The 14,908-nt window shown below is 45.3% G+C and overlaps 1 protein-coding gene and 1 long non-coding RNA gene across 4 annotated transcripts in view; one reads left to right on the plus strand and one right to left on the minus strand.

The window, feature by feature from the left end:
• Positions 1-217: 217 nt before the first annotated feature.
• LOC128831682 (uncharacterized) lies at positions 218-3,318 on the minus strand. The gene is made up of 2 exons (XR_008443841.1): positions 1,589-3,318; positions 218-770 (listed from the first exon to the last, which is right to left on the minus strand). It is a non-coding gene; the product is annotated as an uncharacterized LOC128831682 (long non-coding RNA).
• Positions 3,319-3,607: 289 nt separating this feature from the next.
• TCEA1 (transcription elongation factor A1) overlaps positions 3,608-14,908 on the plus strand; it is a 45,540-nt gene continuing 34,239 nt past the window's right edge. Inside the window, exons 1-2 of one of the 3 annotated variants that reach the window (XM_054018338.1) lie at positions 3,746-3,812; positions 5,597-5,748. Coding sequence is in view for 1 of the 3 variants with exons in the window: in XM_054018336.1 (XP_053874311.1) it covers positions 3,744-3,812 (69 nt within the window). In the remaining 2 variants the exon portion in view is untranslated. Of the gene's footprint in view, positions 3,813-5,596; positions 5,749-6,666; positions 6,750-14,908 lie in introns of those variants that run through there. The other 2 variants (XM_054018336.1, XM_054018337.1) reach the window with 2 other exon arrangements.

Genomic DNA, 14,908 nt, shown 5'->3' on the forward strand with positions numbered 1-14,908 from the left:
GTCTCAGTACATTGCTTGTGTGCGTGAATATTTGGCTCCTTGCATCAGTGGTGCGTGCACTCACCAGGAGTGCTTGTATCAGCGTAGTGCTATGCCCCAGGGATAGGTATCCCACTGCGTATGTTGTGACCTAACAAAGATGAATTATGTTCCAAATAATAGAACTTTATTCTGCAACAAAATCAGTGCAAAAAAGGGGACAATTTGAAAACAGATATTAAAAACTTAATTTAGCAAATTTTATTAAGAAAACAGAAATTACAACAGGGAAAACATTCATATTTATTTCAGCTATACATACACCAACCTGTGGGAGCCACGGTTGGTGTATCTGAAGCTCTGTTTGTCTTTAATTTCCCCTGGGGTGGAGGGTTAGGGGTAATGCAACAATCTCTGATGCCCCACAAAATGTGTGTGTGTGGGGGATGTAGGGAGGTCCCGATATTGAGTTCTCAATGGGCTGCAGAAGGAAGCAAGCCAAGGATCTATCGCATTTGTGTTTGCTGCCTGAGAAGCCCCATTATGTCTTGGTGCACCTCCCTCTGCTTTTCCCGCTGGGACTCCTGAGCCTTTCTTTCTCCTCTCCACTCTTTGCTTCTCCAAGCTGCCTGCAATGTTCATCCTGCAGGCCCTGTGCTCATGGTTCAATGTTGCACTGGCTTTGAAGATCTCACTGAACTTGTCATCCCAAGTCCTCTTCTTTCTCCTCATCTGACTCGGGTGTTCTGTGGGTGTGAAGGGGGAGACCTTACATGCTGCAATGGCAGCTGCTGAAGATAAAACACAGAGGTACCATTGTCAGTGTATACACTAAAGAAAGCAAAACTTAAGATGCTGATCTCATTCTTCTTGCTCCCCTAAAGTTTTAAGCACTACATTCTCACTTCTTCTTGGGATTGTTTGTGCACTGTTTCAGTCACAGCTCCAGCCAGTGTCTGTGGCCTGCCTGGAGTTGGGGAAATGAGAGGGGAATTGCTCAGTTGCATGATTCTAATAGTAAAGGGAAATGGGACTGAAAATTGGCACTGTTTGCCACAGGTAGTGGTGATTTATCTCACACCTGAGGGTAATAAAGGCAGAGAGAGCACAGACCTGTATGCTGTTAGTCTGTGTACTGCAGTGGTGCCTGCTGAACTTATTGCTGAATGGTGTGGGAAAGCATCTTACCACGGAGGAAGAAATAAGGCAGCCTCCCCTACAAACTTTTGGCAGAGGATTGCAGAGTACCTCTATGAACGTTTCATTGAGACCTCTCAGGAGGATTCAAGGGCATCCTGTGCCCTGTGTATGTAAACAAACTGCTCCGCGTGGCCACCCCCTGCCGAAACCTACAAGGGAATGAGAAGCAGATAGCAACTCTACCTCTCTTGATTGTACCACTACCTTTTCTAGCAAAATGAAAGGTCAAAAGATGTATCCTGCTACTTTGGGAATGCCATCTCTGTAGCTGAAAATCTAGCTATCTATATATTTACTCTTCCCTTACATTGGGCTTGACTGGTGAACTGGCTAGACTGCAGTGGGGTCAAAAACAGGTCCTGGATCCCCTGGACCCCCCTGGGGTCAAAAACCAGGATCCCCTGGTCACCTGTCTCCCGTTCTCCTCCTTCTCCCTGTTCACAGCAGGCGTCTGTGACTCCGGCTCCTTGAAGGTATCCATGCTGCTGTGAGGGTTGGGAGTGATGTCTCTGCTGAGTACAGCACGCAGCATGACACACGTAGTAAATGTGGCAGGTCTGTGGCTTGGTATCACATCCATTTGTTGTCCTCCCTGGCCTTCTGGTATGCCTGCTGCAGCTCCTTAGCGACATTGCTGCTAGTCCCTGTTGTACCCCTTTTCCTGCATCTGCTGAACAATCCGCTCATAGATGTTGTTGATTTGGAGCTGTGCCTTCATAGCCTCCTCTCCCCACAGGCCCAGAAAATCCAATATCGCATGTCTACTCCAGACACGAGTGTGGCTAGAGCGTGTAGCCAGCATAATCAGCTGGGCAGTTGCACTCAACAATGGAGAGCTGCTAGGTGTGCTTGCCAAGCTGGGCAATCAGGAAAAAAGGAGTTTCAAAAATTTGTGGGGCTTTAAAGAGGCAGGGGTAATTCTGGTCTCCATGACCCCTGAGCAATGGAATTCACATTGATGACCAGAGCAGTTCATGAGAGGCACTGTGGGACAGCTGTAGAGGACAGTTAGGGTCAAAATAAATAACACAGTGTCTATGCTTGCATTGCATCCACCTAAGTACGTTGATTGTGGCTTTATGCTGCTTGGGGAGATGGTGTTACTATGTTGGAGTAAGGGGGCACTTACATGGGTGGGAGACCAATTTAAGTGTACATGTACAACTAGGTTGACGTAAGATGCCTTGAGTTGACCTAACTTTGTAGTGTAGAGCAGGCCTCTGTGCAGCTATGGACAAGAGGAGAATTAAAACACCGTGTGGCCAGTCTACACAAGAGCTAAGGTTGGCAATTTCCAGACTAGTGTGGACACAAGCTCCAGTCGCAGGTTTGGTCAATACTGCAGAATTAGGTCAATGTAAGGCAGCTTACATCAACCTAATTATGTCAGTGTCTACACCATAGCCTTGCTCCCACTGATGTAAGTGCCCTACTACACCACCAAAATGACAAAATAACTCCACCTCCACGAGAGGCATAGGGTTTACGCTGCTGTAGTTAGGGCAAGGCAGTGTCCATGTATACATTAAGGGTTACTTACATCAGCTGTTGGCTGCCATTCTTGTGAATTTCATGGCTCCAGCAGGGAGCCATGAAATTGACAAAAACAAACAAACAGGCGCCCAGCTCTGGTGTCACCCTGAGGTGACTGGGGGCTCCAGCTAGAGCCCTGCTGCTCCCAGCTCCCCCCTCCGAGCCAGGCTGCTGCCCAGGCTCGCCTCTCTCCACACTACCCTTTTTAAGTAGTGAAAGCACTCCTAGCAAGGACGGGCACCAGGGACAGAAGGAGGGTAGTGTGGACACGACCGCAATGACTGCTGTGGCTGTAGCTAGACTTAAGTTTGTACTGTAGGGATGCCCTCAGTGAAGTGAAACCAACAAGGGGAGCAGAAAGTGGCTTGTTGGGAATCCTGTTCCCGACCAATCAAGAAGCAAGGCGGCGTGGGGCTTGTGGGGAGCCTCCTTCCCCTCCAGGCAGTAACAGCGCTTCAGGGAGAGACGCGGAGCAGCTGCTCGTCCTTACAAGCGGTCGGTGTGACGAGCCGTCAGGGAACCACGGTCTGGAGACTGCAGCTCCCGCACCTGTCCGGGCCCAGCAATTAGCGCACCGCAGGGGCGGGGGAACTGGCTCCCCACCGCCCTGAGGAGCGGGGTGCGGAGCTGCCGCGGTGTAGCGCGGGCCTCTGCGCGCGGCGCCGCCCGGCGGACGCACCTAGCGAGCCGGCGGCAGTCCCAGCCCCAGCTCGCTGCTTCCGGAGTCCCGGGCACCTCCCGCCCGTGGGGGCAGGGCCCGCGCCGCTAACCCCGCCTACCCCAGCTCCCCCCCCGCGCGGGTGGATGCTCTCGGGCTGCCTCAGTGAGGTCTGTCTCCCGTGGCTGGTGCTTGATGAGCGCTGCCTGGCGCCGGCGCCGCCGCTCGGGCTGCTGGGTTCATTTGTTATCCGGCGGCCTGGCTCCATTGCTGCACTGAGGGCCCTGAGCGGCTGCGTCCGCGGCCGGTCCCCTCTCGTCTCTATTGTGTGTCCCGCAGGCCCAGCCCGCGCCCCGCTCGGGCCTCAGCAGCCATGAGCACAGAAGACGAGATCATCCGCATCGCCAAGAAGATGGACAAGATGGTGCAGAAGAAGAACGCGGTGAGCGGCCGGGCGGGGGGAACAGCGCCCCGCTCTCCTCCCGCGCGGGGCCAGCTGGGGCCTCCGCCCTGTTGCCTGTCAGCGCTTGGGGTCCCGGCGCTCGTCGCGCGCCGCTCTCTGCCCCTCCCCCCTCGCAGGGTGCCTCGCGCCCAGTTGGGAGGTGTGACGACAACCGTCCCCCGAAGGTGCCCGGCGCTCGGCGGGACGCGCTGTCTGGGCCAACTCCGCCTGCTCCCGGTGCCCCTTCGGCCAGCGGAGAGCCGGGTTGGGCCGTGAGCCGGGGCGCCGCAGCGGTCCGGCACCGGGTCTCCTCTTGTCCGGGGTGGGCTTGTTCCAGTGAGTGCGCGCCGGGGTCTCTTCTCCCCTGCCCCGCGTGGGCTGTGCCCGGGACCTGCTGGGCTCGGGGAATACGAGCCCCTCGCTAGGTCCCCAGCAGCGAGCGAGTCGCCGACGTGACCGGAGCGGGAGCGAAGCAGCGGGCTCGATGGGCTTGGGGAGGGGACGCTCAGCAAGTGGCGGGTTGGCCGGGGAGCCCCGGTAACGCCCCGCAGCCCGGGCTGGCAGACAGGTCCGGTTACACACGTTGCCTTCAATCGCTAGCATGAAGTTGTGTCACGTGAGAGTTAAAACCCGAACTGAACAATGGAGAGTAGCTCCGGCGCTGGGGATTAGCTGTACCAACCCTCTGAAACGGCCCCCAGCACCGCATACGCTGTCAGCTGGGACCGTTCATAGTTGTTACTCTAGGCAAATGATCAAGCCAGGCGCATTTACTATGTTAATAAATACAAGTAGCAGCTGGTGCCGTATGAATGGAGGTGGAGTTTTACAGAACACTTGGATCCCGATGGTTGGTTAGTTCAAATAGAAAGCAAGGTTCTCTAGTGTTAAAGACCTCAATTTGTTCATGTGAAGCAACACGTAACTTGGGCAGTTAACACAGAATGCTTATCCCATCCTCTGCGTATCTCCTCCTTACAAATATGTCACTGCAAGAGTCCAGGGACAGTCTGTTAACCTGTTCAGGTGAATTATGAACCAATGAAGCTTTGAGAAACAATACCATCATTGCTATTTCATTTATTGGTATCTTCTGTATGGACTAGTAATTCAGACAACTGTATTTAAAGTTAGATTTTTCAGTGTTTTAATGAGGTTGTTAAATCCTAAATCTCATTGAGTCTTTAGGAATGAGCTGACTGGGAATCCACTCTAGAGAATTTTTCTTAACTAAATGCAGTGTGGAAAATTTTGTTTTCTGTCTAAGGTGTAATCTTTCTATGGCTGGTCTTCCTAGACTTAGGGACTGTTAGAAAAAATTACTTGTTACGGTTTGGCTGGTGCTGAACCCAGTCTAATTATGATCGTAGACCAGGACAAACTATATTGAACACTGTTTCAGAAACCTTGGTACATCTTAATCAGCCCTATCAGTTAAACCAGGTTCAGCACCAGTGTAGCTCAACCTGTTGCTGACACCCATTGGTGGCAACAGGTAGCTTTCCTACTCTACATAAGGTTCTTGGGTCTGACTGACATTTTTCTAAGAGGATGAATATTCTCAGTTTTTCTCTTTCCCCCTTGTTTATTCATTTGATGTTCTCTTTTTTTTTTCTGCTCCCTGCTTATGTCATTCTACATGCACATGTGCATACCAAGGATAGTAAGCACAGATAGATACAATACTACCCTCAATTACAGGAAGAGCACCTGAATTCAACTCAGTGGATTTTTCTTTTCTATGTTTTCTTTAATAATTTTTTGCAAATAATTTTTTGCCTTAGAGACAACCTCTGAACAGAGATCACCTGTCACGAGTGACTACTTGCAGAATCCACAGAAAACCACCATGCTCTAATGTAAAAACCTTTGAAGAGAGACCATCTCTTAGAAGAGGCCACTTTTACTAACTCCGATGAGTGGTTGCTCTTGACTGGTATTACTATATTTCTTTTCAAATCTTGCAGTACGTTCTCACTTGACCCTGCAATATAATCAGAATACTAAATTAATGACATACTATACAGACCATTCCTGAAATTTACCAAGCTATCACACACAAGATTATAATTTTATTGGAGGATGAAGCTGAATTGATAAGTGATCTCTCTCTCTCACACAAATAACAAAGTTTCTGACAGCAACTTCATATTTACCTAGTTTTCCACAGTATGAACTGCTCCTTTTGGAAAATCTTTTAGTCAGTTTTTGTTTTTTATGCTGACAAATACCCTTTTTAAAAAAACACTGCCTTGGAGCATTTGAATAAAATCTTGATGCATTGCTGCAACTGAAAATGATTTGACTGACGTATATGTCTATGTGCAAACATTTCCAAGGACACTTTTTGAGCCCTAATTTGTCAAAGAACAGATGGGAAGGGATGATTTTATTTAACCTTCCATTGAAAATCTTTCTCCATGGCTCATAACAGAACATTGAGCTGTAGTATCCCAGTTGTCTGGAATTTGACTTGTGATGAATTGAAAAGTATAACATCAACATGGACATCCATTTTTTTTCATGGGTAGACTATTGGTGCTCTGTAAATAATAAATTGGCTTGTTAAATTGCTGCTGTGCTGAACTAATATACTGAGCTTAATCAAAAGTAATAATACGTAGTTTTGTTTCAACAGGCAGCGATCACACAAGATTGTATTGAAATACTACACTTTATAACATACAACACTTGACACGTCTCAGATACGTTATATTGTTCCTCCAATAAGATTGTAATTAAATTGAAATGTACTATTCATTATTCAGTTGCACCTTACCTGTAGCCTTAGTTAAAAATGTGTACCTTTTATTTTATATTTTCATCAGTGTAATGAATGTCCTTATTGAAATGCGTAGGAGCATGTGGGCAGAGGTAATGTTGCACATATGAATTTTCAAAAACCAAGGACAGCTCAGTAAGTTTAGAGAAGAAAAGGTAAGAGGAAGTATTTAATCTTACTAGATTTAAATTTAGCTCCCCTTAATAGAACAGACCATTACTGTGTAACTGACTTTACATTTCAAGTATCAGAGGGGTAGCCGTGTTAGTCTGGATCTGTAAAAAGCAACAGAGAGTCCTGTGGCACCTTTAAGACTAACAGGTGTATTAGAGCATAAGCTTTCGTGGGTGAATACCCACTTCGTCAGACCCATGCCATTACATAGGTATTACTTTAAAAAGTTACTTTGTTTTATAACCTATAACTTTTAAATTAGTCAATGCAGACATTTTCCCTCAGATTGTGATTTGATTAATCTGGGTGAGTTGTGTGAGGATATTTTTTTGTTTTGTTTGTAAACTGCACTAGCTAGATATTGAGACTTGTTTCTCAGTTATTGAGGGTGTCAACAAATCAATTGTGAAAAGGGAGTATGGTTTTTAAGGATTTTATATAGGAATAAAGTTACTTTAAAAGTTTATTTGCCGTTTCAAGTGGATGGCTGTACATGTCTGAGATGAGATTGTAAGTGTAGGTCCTTTCACCAGTTATCAAAGCCAACTGAAATACTGAACTACTGCTTTTTTTTGTGCAGAAAATTGTGTGACTACTTCACAAAATAGTTGCTGTGACAAAGTGGTTTTTGACCTCTTTCGTATATTAGCTCTATGTTAAAACAGAAATAGTGTTGGGTTTTTCCTGTCACGGAGTCCCCGGGGTGTAACCTGGACTGTGGGACCTCTGAGCCCTCCAAACCCAACAACCTGGGGTGTCCCTATCACACTGTGATGCTGTGACACGCTACAAACCTCTGGCAGGTACTGCACTTACATAGCCATCCACAGCAGGGACACACCCAACTGAGTTATATGAATGATCTCCCAGCCACTCATGAACCATCAGTAGAGAGGCTTCAGCCAATTTCCCCCCAGCTCTAGCCCCATCCCAGAACTGAACAGTCTTTCACTGCTCAAAAGCCTGACCAATGTACACTCATTACTTAGTTCACCACTTCTTCATAGGAAAGTGGACCTGCACCAGCCATTGTAATTTGAGCTGAGATTCCCAAAACACTTCAACCAAAAGCACACTGTTTTAGGTAAAATACAAAACAGATTTATTAACTACAGATAGATTTGAAGTGTTTATAAGTAGCAGACATAGAGATTAAAGTTGGTTACCTAAGAAATAAAAATAGAAATGCAATCTAAATTCTGATTTTAGCAGACTAAGCAAAATTTGAATCCTAACAGATGTTACAGGCACTTTACAGTTCCTTAATACTCAGACTAGACTTCCTTCCAAATGATCTTCGAGGTGTTGAGATGGGGTCGAGGGGAAGAGAGACCAAGTGATTATGTCACTGTCACTCTTTTATACTTTCTTCTAGCTGCTAGAAAGATCCTTGCTGTGACATGGGTTAGTCCACCCCCATGGCATATGAGCAGAGCCAGATTAACTCTCCTGTGGGCCCGGGGCTATTAAATTTTGTGGGGCCCCTATATACAAGTCTTTTTCCTAATTTAAAACAAAATGATCACAATTATGGCATCGAGGCTATTAATGCTATACTAAACTTGCCTTTTAATTAACGTAAAGATGTTCTGTGGTTACATTTCAGTCTTAAAACATGTAGATTATAGTTAATTCAAAACAGCCAACTACTTACCTTAGAACAGCTGTTATGTTAGTTTCTGTCTGGGAGGGAGTTTGGGTGGAGGAGGGGGTGCGAGGTACAGGCTCCGTCCAGGAGGTGCTTACCACAGGCGGCTCCCGGCTGGTGGCGCAGCAGGGCTCAGGCAGGCTGCATGCCGTGGCCCCACGCCACTCCTGGAAGCAGCTGGCTGCTGGCACGTCTCTGCGTGCTCCTGGGGGGAGGGGGACAGCGTGTCTCTGTGTGCTGCCCACAAGCACCACCCCCGCAGTTTACGTTGGCCAGATCCCGGCCAATGGGAGCTGCGGGGATGGGGGTGGGGGTAGTGCTTGGAACCCGCCAGGGCCACAGAAACGTGCCAGCAGCTGGCCACTTCCAGGAGTGGCATGGGGCCACGGCATGCAGGCAGACTGCCTGAGCCCTGCTGCGCTGGGGCTCCCCTTAGCCTGGGGCCCTGGATTACAGCCCCTAAAGCCTCTGCATTAATCCAGCCCTGCGTATGTCCCTTCTCTGAGTAACCTCTGGGATACTGGATTCTTTTTGATGGGCTGCCAAGGTCTTTCTGGCTCTCCTTTGTTACAACTGAAAGGCTTGCTGTGGGTATCTCCCAACCTCACAACATTTCAGCAATATGTATAGCAATACTTCATAAATTCACATACAGTGGTAGTACATACAATCAACAGAATATTAATGTTCAAGTGATCAAGACTTAAAATGATACCTCAGAAGGTATACTTTGTACAAAACATATCATAATGATCTGACAGTGGTGAATATGGGGGTTCCACAGTGCTACTTGGAGGTACAGTGTTACAATCCCCTCTTTCCCCGACCTCCAGTCTAGCCATAAAGAAAGGAAGGGTTGTAGTGACTTCATGCTATAGTAATTTCCAAGAAATTGTTGAATAACTCTAACAGTACAGCACTAACATACATCTTAATACCAGAAGAAGATGCTGATGACTCTTACTCAGACTTTTGCCTCAAGTATAATTCAACAAATTACATTATTTTTGTGAAAACGTGTATGAAGCTAGACCTTTCAGTGCTATTTGAAATACCAACAGGCCAGGGTAGAACTTCACCTCCAATTTTGCTCATCCCCAGCCTATGAAAAATGTCTAAAGTTGGCCGGAGGTGACATACCTTGGGGGGGGGGGGGGGGGGGGAGGGAGAAGGAATTGAGTTGTGACCCTCCGTTGTGCTTCAAATCAGAAAAAAGGCCTGTAAAGATTTAAAAAAAAAAAAAAAAAAAAAAACCTAAAAGTTCAAGGATTTATACGCTACCCTGTATTTCTTGGAAGACCAGTCCTATGGGTGACTGAGCAGCAAGCTCTGTTATAGAACAGATACCAAGGCAGTGAAACCTGACAAGAATGTTTTTATTCAATTCTCAAAAGACTTTGATTTTTGTTTTCTTTTGTTAACGCTTAATACTAATCAAAGAGTTGGGGGGGGGGAGAAGGGGGATTCAACATCCCTGCCCTTTCAAAGCCCGGGTCTGAGAAAGCTCTCAATTGATATTTGTGGGCCTTTCAACTGAGACCTTCAGCAAAAAAACAGGCCCTGGCCCTGAGCCTCACCACACCCAAACTCCTGCTGTGGGGGGACGGAGACTGAGACTCCCCCAGCAGTGGCCAATGCGCCTGGCCAAGAGACTGCCCGAGCTGCTCAGGTGACCCCCAGGCCAGGTGCACTGGCCACTACAGAAGTCACGGAGGTCACGGAAAGTCACAGAATCTGTGCCCTCTGTGACAAACACGAAGCCTTAATCATCATCACTAAATAAATCGTCAGTCAGAACTTAGCTGACCATTTTGTTGATAATGGGTAGATGCAAACTAAAACCCAACTTACTCTTCTATAGTTATATTGGTTTTGCTGCACTAAGAAGTAAACTTTTACTTTTGTAAGCAAAGAGATGGTGTAAAAAGTTAAATGTTCAGTTAAACATGTCAATATTATTTTTGCAGGCATCACTGTAATAAAAGTAAACAAACTCAAAGTGGGAAAGGGAGATTTGGGCTGAGAGAAGAGTGGGATTGTGCTAATGAGCTAGGAGGAGAGCATGCTGTGGGATACAGCTCTGGATGGCTATGGTCTGGGAGCAGTGGGAAGGTGATGTACTTGGCCTTGTAGAACAGCCACTGTCTAACCACACCACACAGGAGCAGAGTAAGCTATGCTTGATAAAGGTTTGCTTAAATGCAGGGAGGAGATCTAAACAGTCTAAGGCCTACACTACAAACTTACATCAGTACAACTACGGTGCTCAGGGTGTGAAAAATGCACACTCCCCGAGCGACATAGTTATACCGACCTAACCCCAGGTGTAGAAACTACAACTACACTGACAGGAGAAGCTCTTCCATCGATATAGTGGTGTCTTCGCTACAGCATTGTACAGGTAGACAACCCCTTCTTTCTTTATTTCTTGGTGTCTAGAAAGGAGGAGACTTGCAGAAGTATATAGGATCAAAATAAATGGCCCATAATCCAAAGGGGATGAGAAATAACGAGGGTATAATGTAAAAAGTGAATTGTTATAGGGACTGGGTAGCTGTACATCCAGGTTATTAGTGACAGTTGTTAGAATCTAATAACTGTTCAGTCTTTGAAATTAATTGATCTGTCTAGTACCTAGTGGACAGGTGTCTACATCACAGACTACAAATTGCACTAATTGGCTGTTTGTCTTAGCCAAAAACAAAACTGAATAGACCCCGAACTACATAGGAAAACTCAAGTACACTTAAATTCCTGGAGATCTTTCAGGTTCAGGAAGGAGGTACAATGAGAGGGCATGGGAGACAGACTGCACTTTGCTACCTCTGCTGTGTTGTAGCCACAGAAAAAGTCTTTTGGCCTCCAAGCCAGCCAATCTGGCATTTCTTAGCAGCAAAGAGTTCATTTTAAAACACTGAATTGCTTAGAGATGGTGGTTAAGTGTATAGGTGGACAGAATCAGAAGGCTGCTTCTTTAAAGCTTCTGAATCATGAGTATAGAGGTGAGATACAGTCTGGCCTTCTCTCCCCTTCTCTCCTTTCCCTGTGCTCCCTTCCCCCCCTCAAAAAAAATGAAACACATGGAATTTAGGATAATTAGTAATAAATATAAAATCTGTATCACAAGAAGTTTGTTAGAGGATTTGTTAATGAATGTTGGCGGCTGATTATCATACTTTACATGTAAGAACAGGGATAGGCAACCTATGGCACGCGTGCCGAAGGCAGCACGCGAGCTGATTTTCAGTGGCACTCACACTGCCTGGGTTCTGGCCACCAGTCCGGGGGGCTCTGTATTTTAATTTAATTTTAAATGAAGCTTCTTAAACATTTAAAAAACTTTATTTACTTTACATACAACAATAGTTTAATTATATACTATAGACTTATAGAAAGAGACCTTCTAAAAACGTTAAAATGTATTACTGGCACACGAAACCTTAATTTAGTCACTCCGATTTAAGACTCAGCACACCACTTCTGAAAGGTTGCCGACCCCTGTGTAAGAACATAAGAACGGCCATACTGGGACAGACCAAAGGTCCATCAAGCCCAGTATCCTGTCCTCTGACAGTGGCCAATGGTAGGTGCCCCAAAGGGGATGAACAGACAGGTTATCATCAAGTGATCCACGCCCTGTCACCCAATCCCAGCTTCTGGCAAACTGAGGCTAGGGACACCATTCCTGCCCATCCTGGCTAATAGTTATTGATGGCCCTATCTGACATGAATCTATCTAGCTCCCTTTTGAACCCTGTTATAGTATTGGCCTTCACAACACCCTTTGGCAAGGAGTTTCAGAGGTTGACATTACATTGCATGAAAAAATACTTCCTTGTGTTTGTTTTAAACCTGCTACCTATTAATTTCATTTGGTGGCCCCTTGTTCTTGTATTATGAGGATTAAATAACACTTCCTTATTTACTTTCTCTATACCACTCATGATTTTATAGACCTCTATCATATCCCCCCTTAGTTGCCTCTTTTCCAAGCGGAAAAGTCCTAGTCTTATTAATCTCTCCTCATATGGAAATCGTTCTATACCCCACCAATCATTTTTGTTGCCCTTTTCTGAACCTTTTCCAATTCCAATATATCTTTTGTGAGATGAGGCGACCACATCTGCATGCAGTATTCAAGGTGTGGGTGTACCATGGATTTATATAGAGGCAATATGATATTTTCTGTCTTATTATCTATCCCTTTTTTGATGATTCCCAACATTCTGTTCGCTTTTTTGACTGCTGCTGCACACTAAGTGAATGATTTCCGAGAACTATCCACAATGACGCCAAGATCTTTCTTGAGTGATAACAGCTAATTTAGACCCCATCATTGTATATGTATAGTTAGGATTATGTTTTCCAATGTGCATTACTTTGCATTTATAAACATTAAATTTCATCTGCCATTTTGTTGCTCAGTCACCCAGTTTTGTGAGATCCTTTTGTAGCTCTTCGCAGTCTACCTGGGACTTAACTATCTTGAGTAGTTTTGTGTCATTTGCAAATTTTGCCACCTCACTGTTTACCCCTTTTTCCAGATTGTTTATGAATATGTTAAATAGGACTGGGCCCAGAACGGGACTGGGCCCTGGGGGACACCACTATTTACCTCTCTCCATTCTGAAACCTGCCCGTTTATTCCTACCCTTTGTTTCCTATCTTTTAACCAGTTACCAGTCCATGAGAGAACCTTCCCTCTTATCCCATGACTGCTTATTTTGCTTAAGAGCCTTTGGCGAGGGACCTTTTCAAAGGTTTTCTGAAAATCTAAATACACTATATCCACCGGATCTCCTTTGTCTGCATGCTTGTTGACCCCCTCAAAGAATTCTAGTAGATTGGTGAGGCATGTACGTAGCCTTTTCCATCCTGAGGAAAATGCAAGACTTTATGGAAACATTCAGGTATTTGGGGGGTTGTATCACTGGGAGATCCATTTCTATGAAGCTTCTTTTCAACAATACAGAGCTTCTAAACTTCACAGGACAGGCGTCCTCCTTTGTTAGGAACCAGGGGAGACTAGGCAGAGATACTTGCTCAGGATCCACCTTGCATGCTTTTCCTTTGCAGTGCCAATTAAGAGCTCATAAGCATACAGGGTATCGCTGGATAAAATAAATGACTTTGGTTAACCACAATTTTGGTAGCTGAAGTTTGCTTGTATATAGAATACTAGTCAAACGCAGCCATTCTGGGATGGGAGCCACCAGCACAGTGTACAGTACACTGCATTAGGGTGAGGGGGGAAGATTTTGTCCAAGATGTTTGGGCAGACACACAACCTTGATAAAACTGCAACGGGATCCTTAATGTCCATGCATCTCAGAGAACTTTTTTTTTTCTTCTCTTCCTCGGAGTGTGACTAAAAGTGACACCTTATTCAGCCAATCTTGCTTCCTGAGTGTATTCAGAATAATATCTGTTTACAGTATTGACTAAAGTTTAGGTTTTTTTTTGTTTTTGTTTTTTAATCTGTTGTTAGTTGGCCTAACCTCAGTGCAGCTTAGTTGAGTGATTCTGTTCTGGATCATGCATCAACTACAAAATTAACTAGGTGATGAAACAGGGCTTTGGAGCTGTGTTCCGATTGTGGAGTAAACTCCAGGCAAAAACCTGCAGCTCTACTGCTCCGGAGCTGCTCTGCCCTTCAGCTCTGGGCTCTGCTCCAAAGCCCTGGAATCTACATCAGTGATACATGAACCAGAAAGAACTCAGATCCCAGGTTGAGTTTACATTGTTGTCCATTAGAGAGAGAGAGTTTTCACATGTAAACTGATTAGATTTGAGTTAGTGGGATTAAGACAAGTATGGATCCATGCCCCGCAATTTATAACTTTTAGGTGCAGAACCTCATTTTAAGGTCTCATATGAAAGATCCACTTGCAGTACATGCATGGGATTCTGTGTATTAGATTGGAGATGAATGTAGTGATAAGTGGTTGCAGATAGATGTAGCTTGAAAGCCTTCATTCAACTTTTTTCACTTGCAGAACTTTTGAGTGATTTAGAAAAATAAACACCATCCCAAGGGGAAAACTACACCTGTGTGTAGTAAAATACTGTAATCTGGCTACCTGTGTAGGATACCTTTAAAGAAATATATATAATTTCATGTTCTACCCATGCCAACATAAATCCAGTTAAAAATAGTTCTGGTAGAGGAACTGGTTACCTAAGGATTGGTAATGGGATATATAGAGCCTTTCATCTTCAGGTTTCTTATTCTAATCTAGCCCAGGTCATTACGGGCTCAAACATGCTGCTGTGTGATGTCTGTCTGGTGAACTGGAGTGAAATGAGTCTGCTGTAAATCCACTTTCCAAGGTATAGGTATTGATGTGACTGTAACCACCCCCACAAATAGCATTACTTGGCAATCTTAGTAGAGAGACCAAAAACTAAATGGTGTGGGACTAAACTGCTCTCATCCCCAAGATAGTACCTCCAGATTGAGGCTGAGGCAGACCCTTGATTTTAAGAGTCTGG

Source organism: Malaclemys terrapin, chromosome 2 (assembly GCF_027887155.1).
Source record: "Malaclemys terrapin pileata isolate rMalTer1 chromosome 2, rMalTer1.hap1, whole genome shotgun sequence".
Classification (NCBI taxonomy): domain Eukaryota; kingdom Metazoa; phylum Chordata; order Testudines; family Emydidae; genus Malaclemys; species Malaclemys terrapin.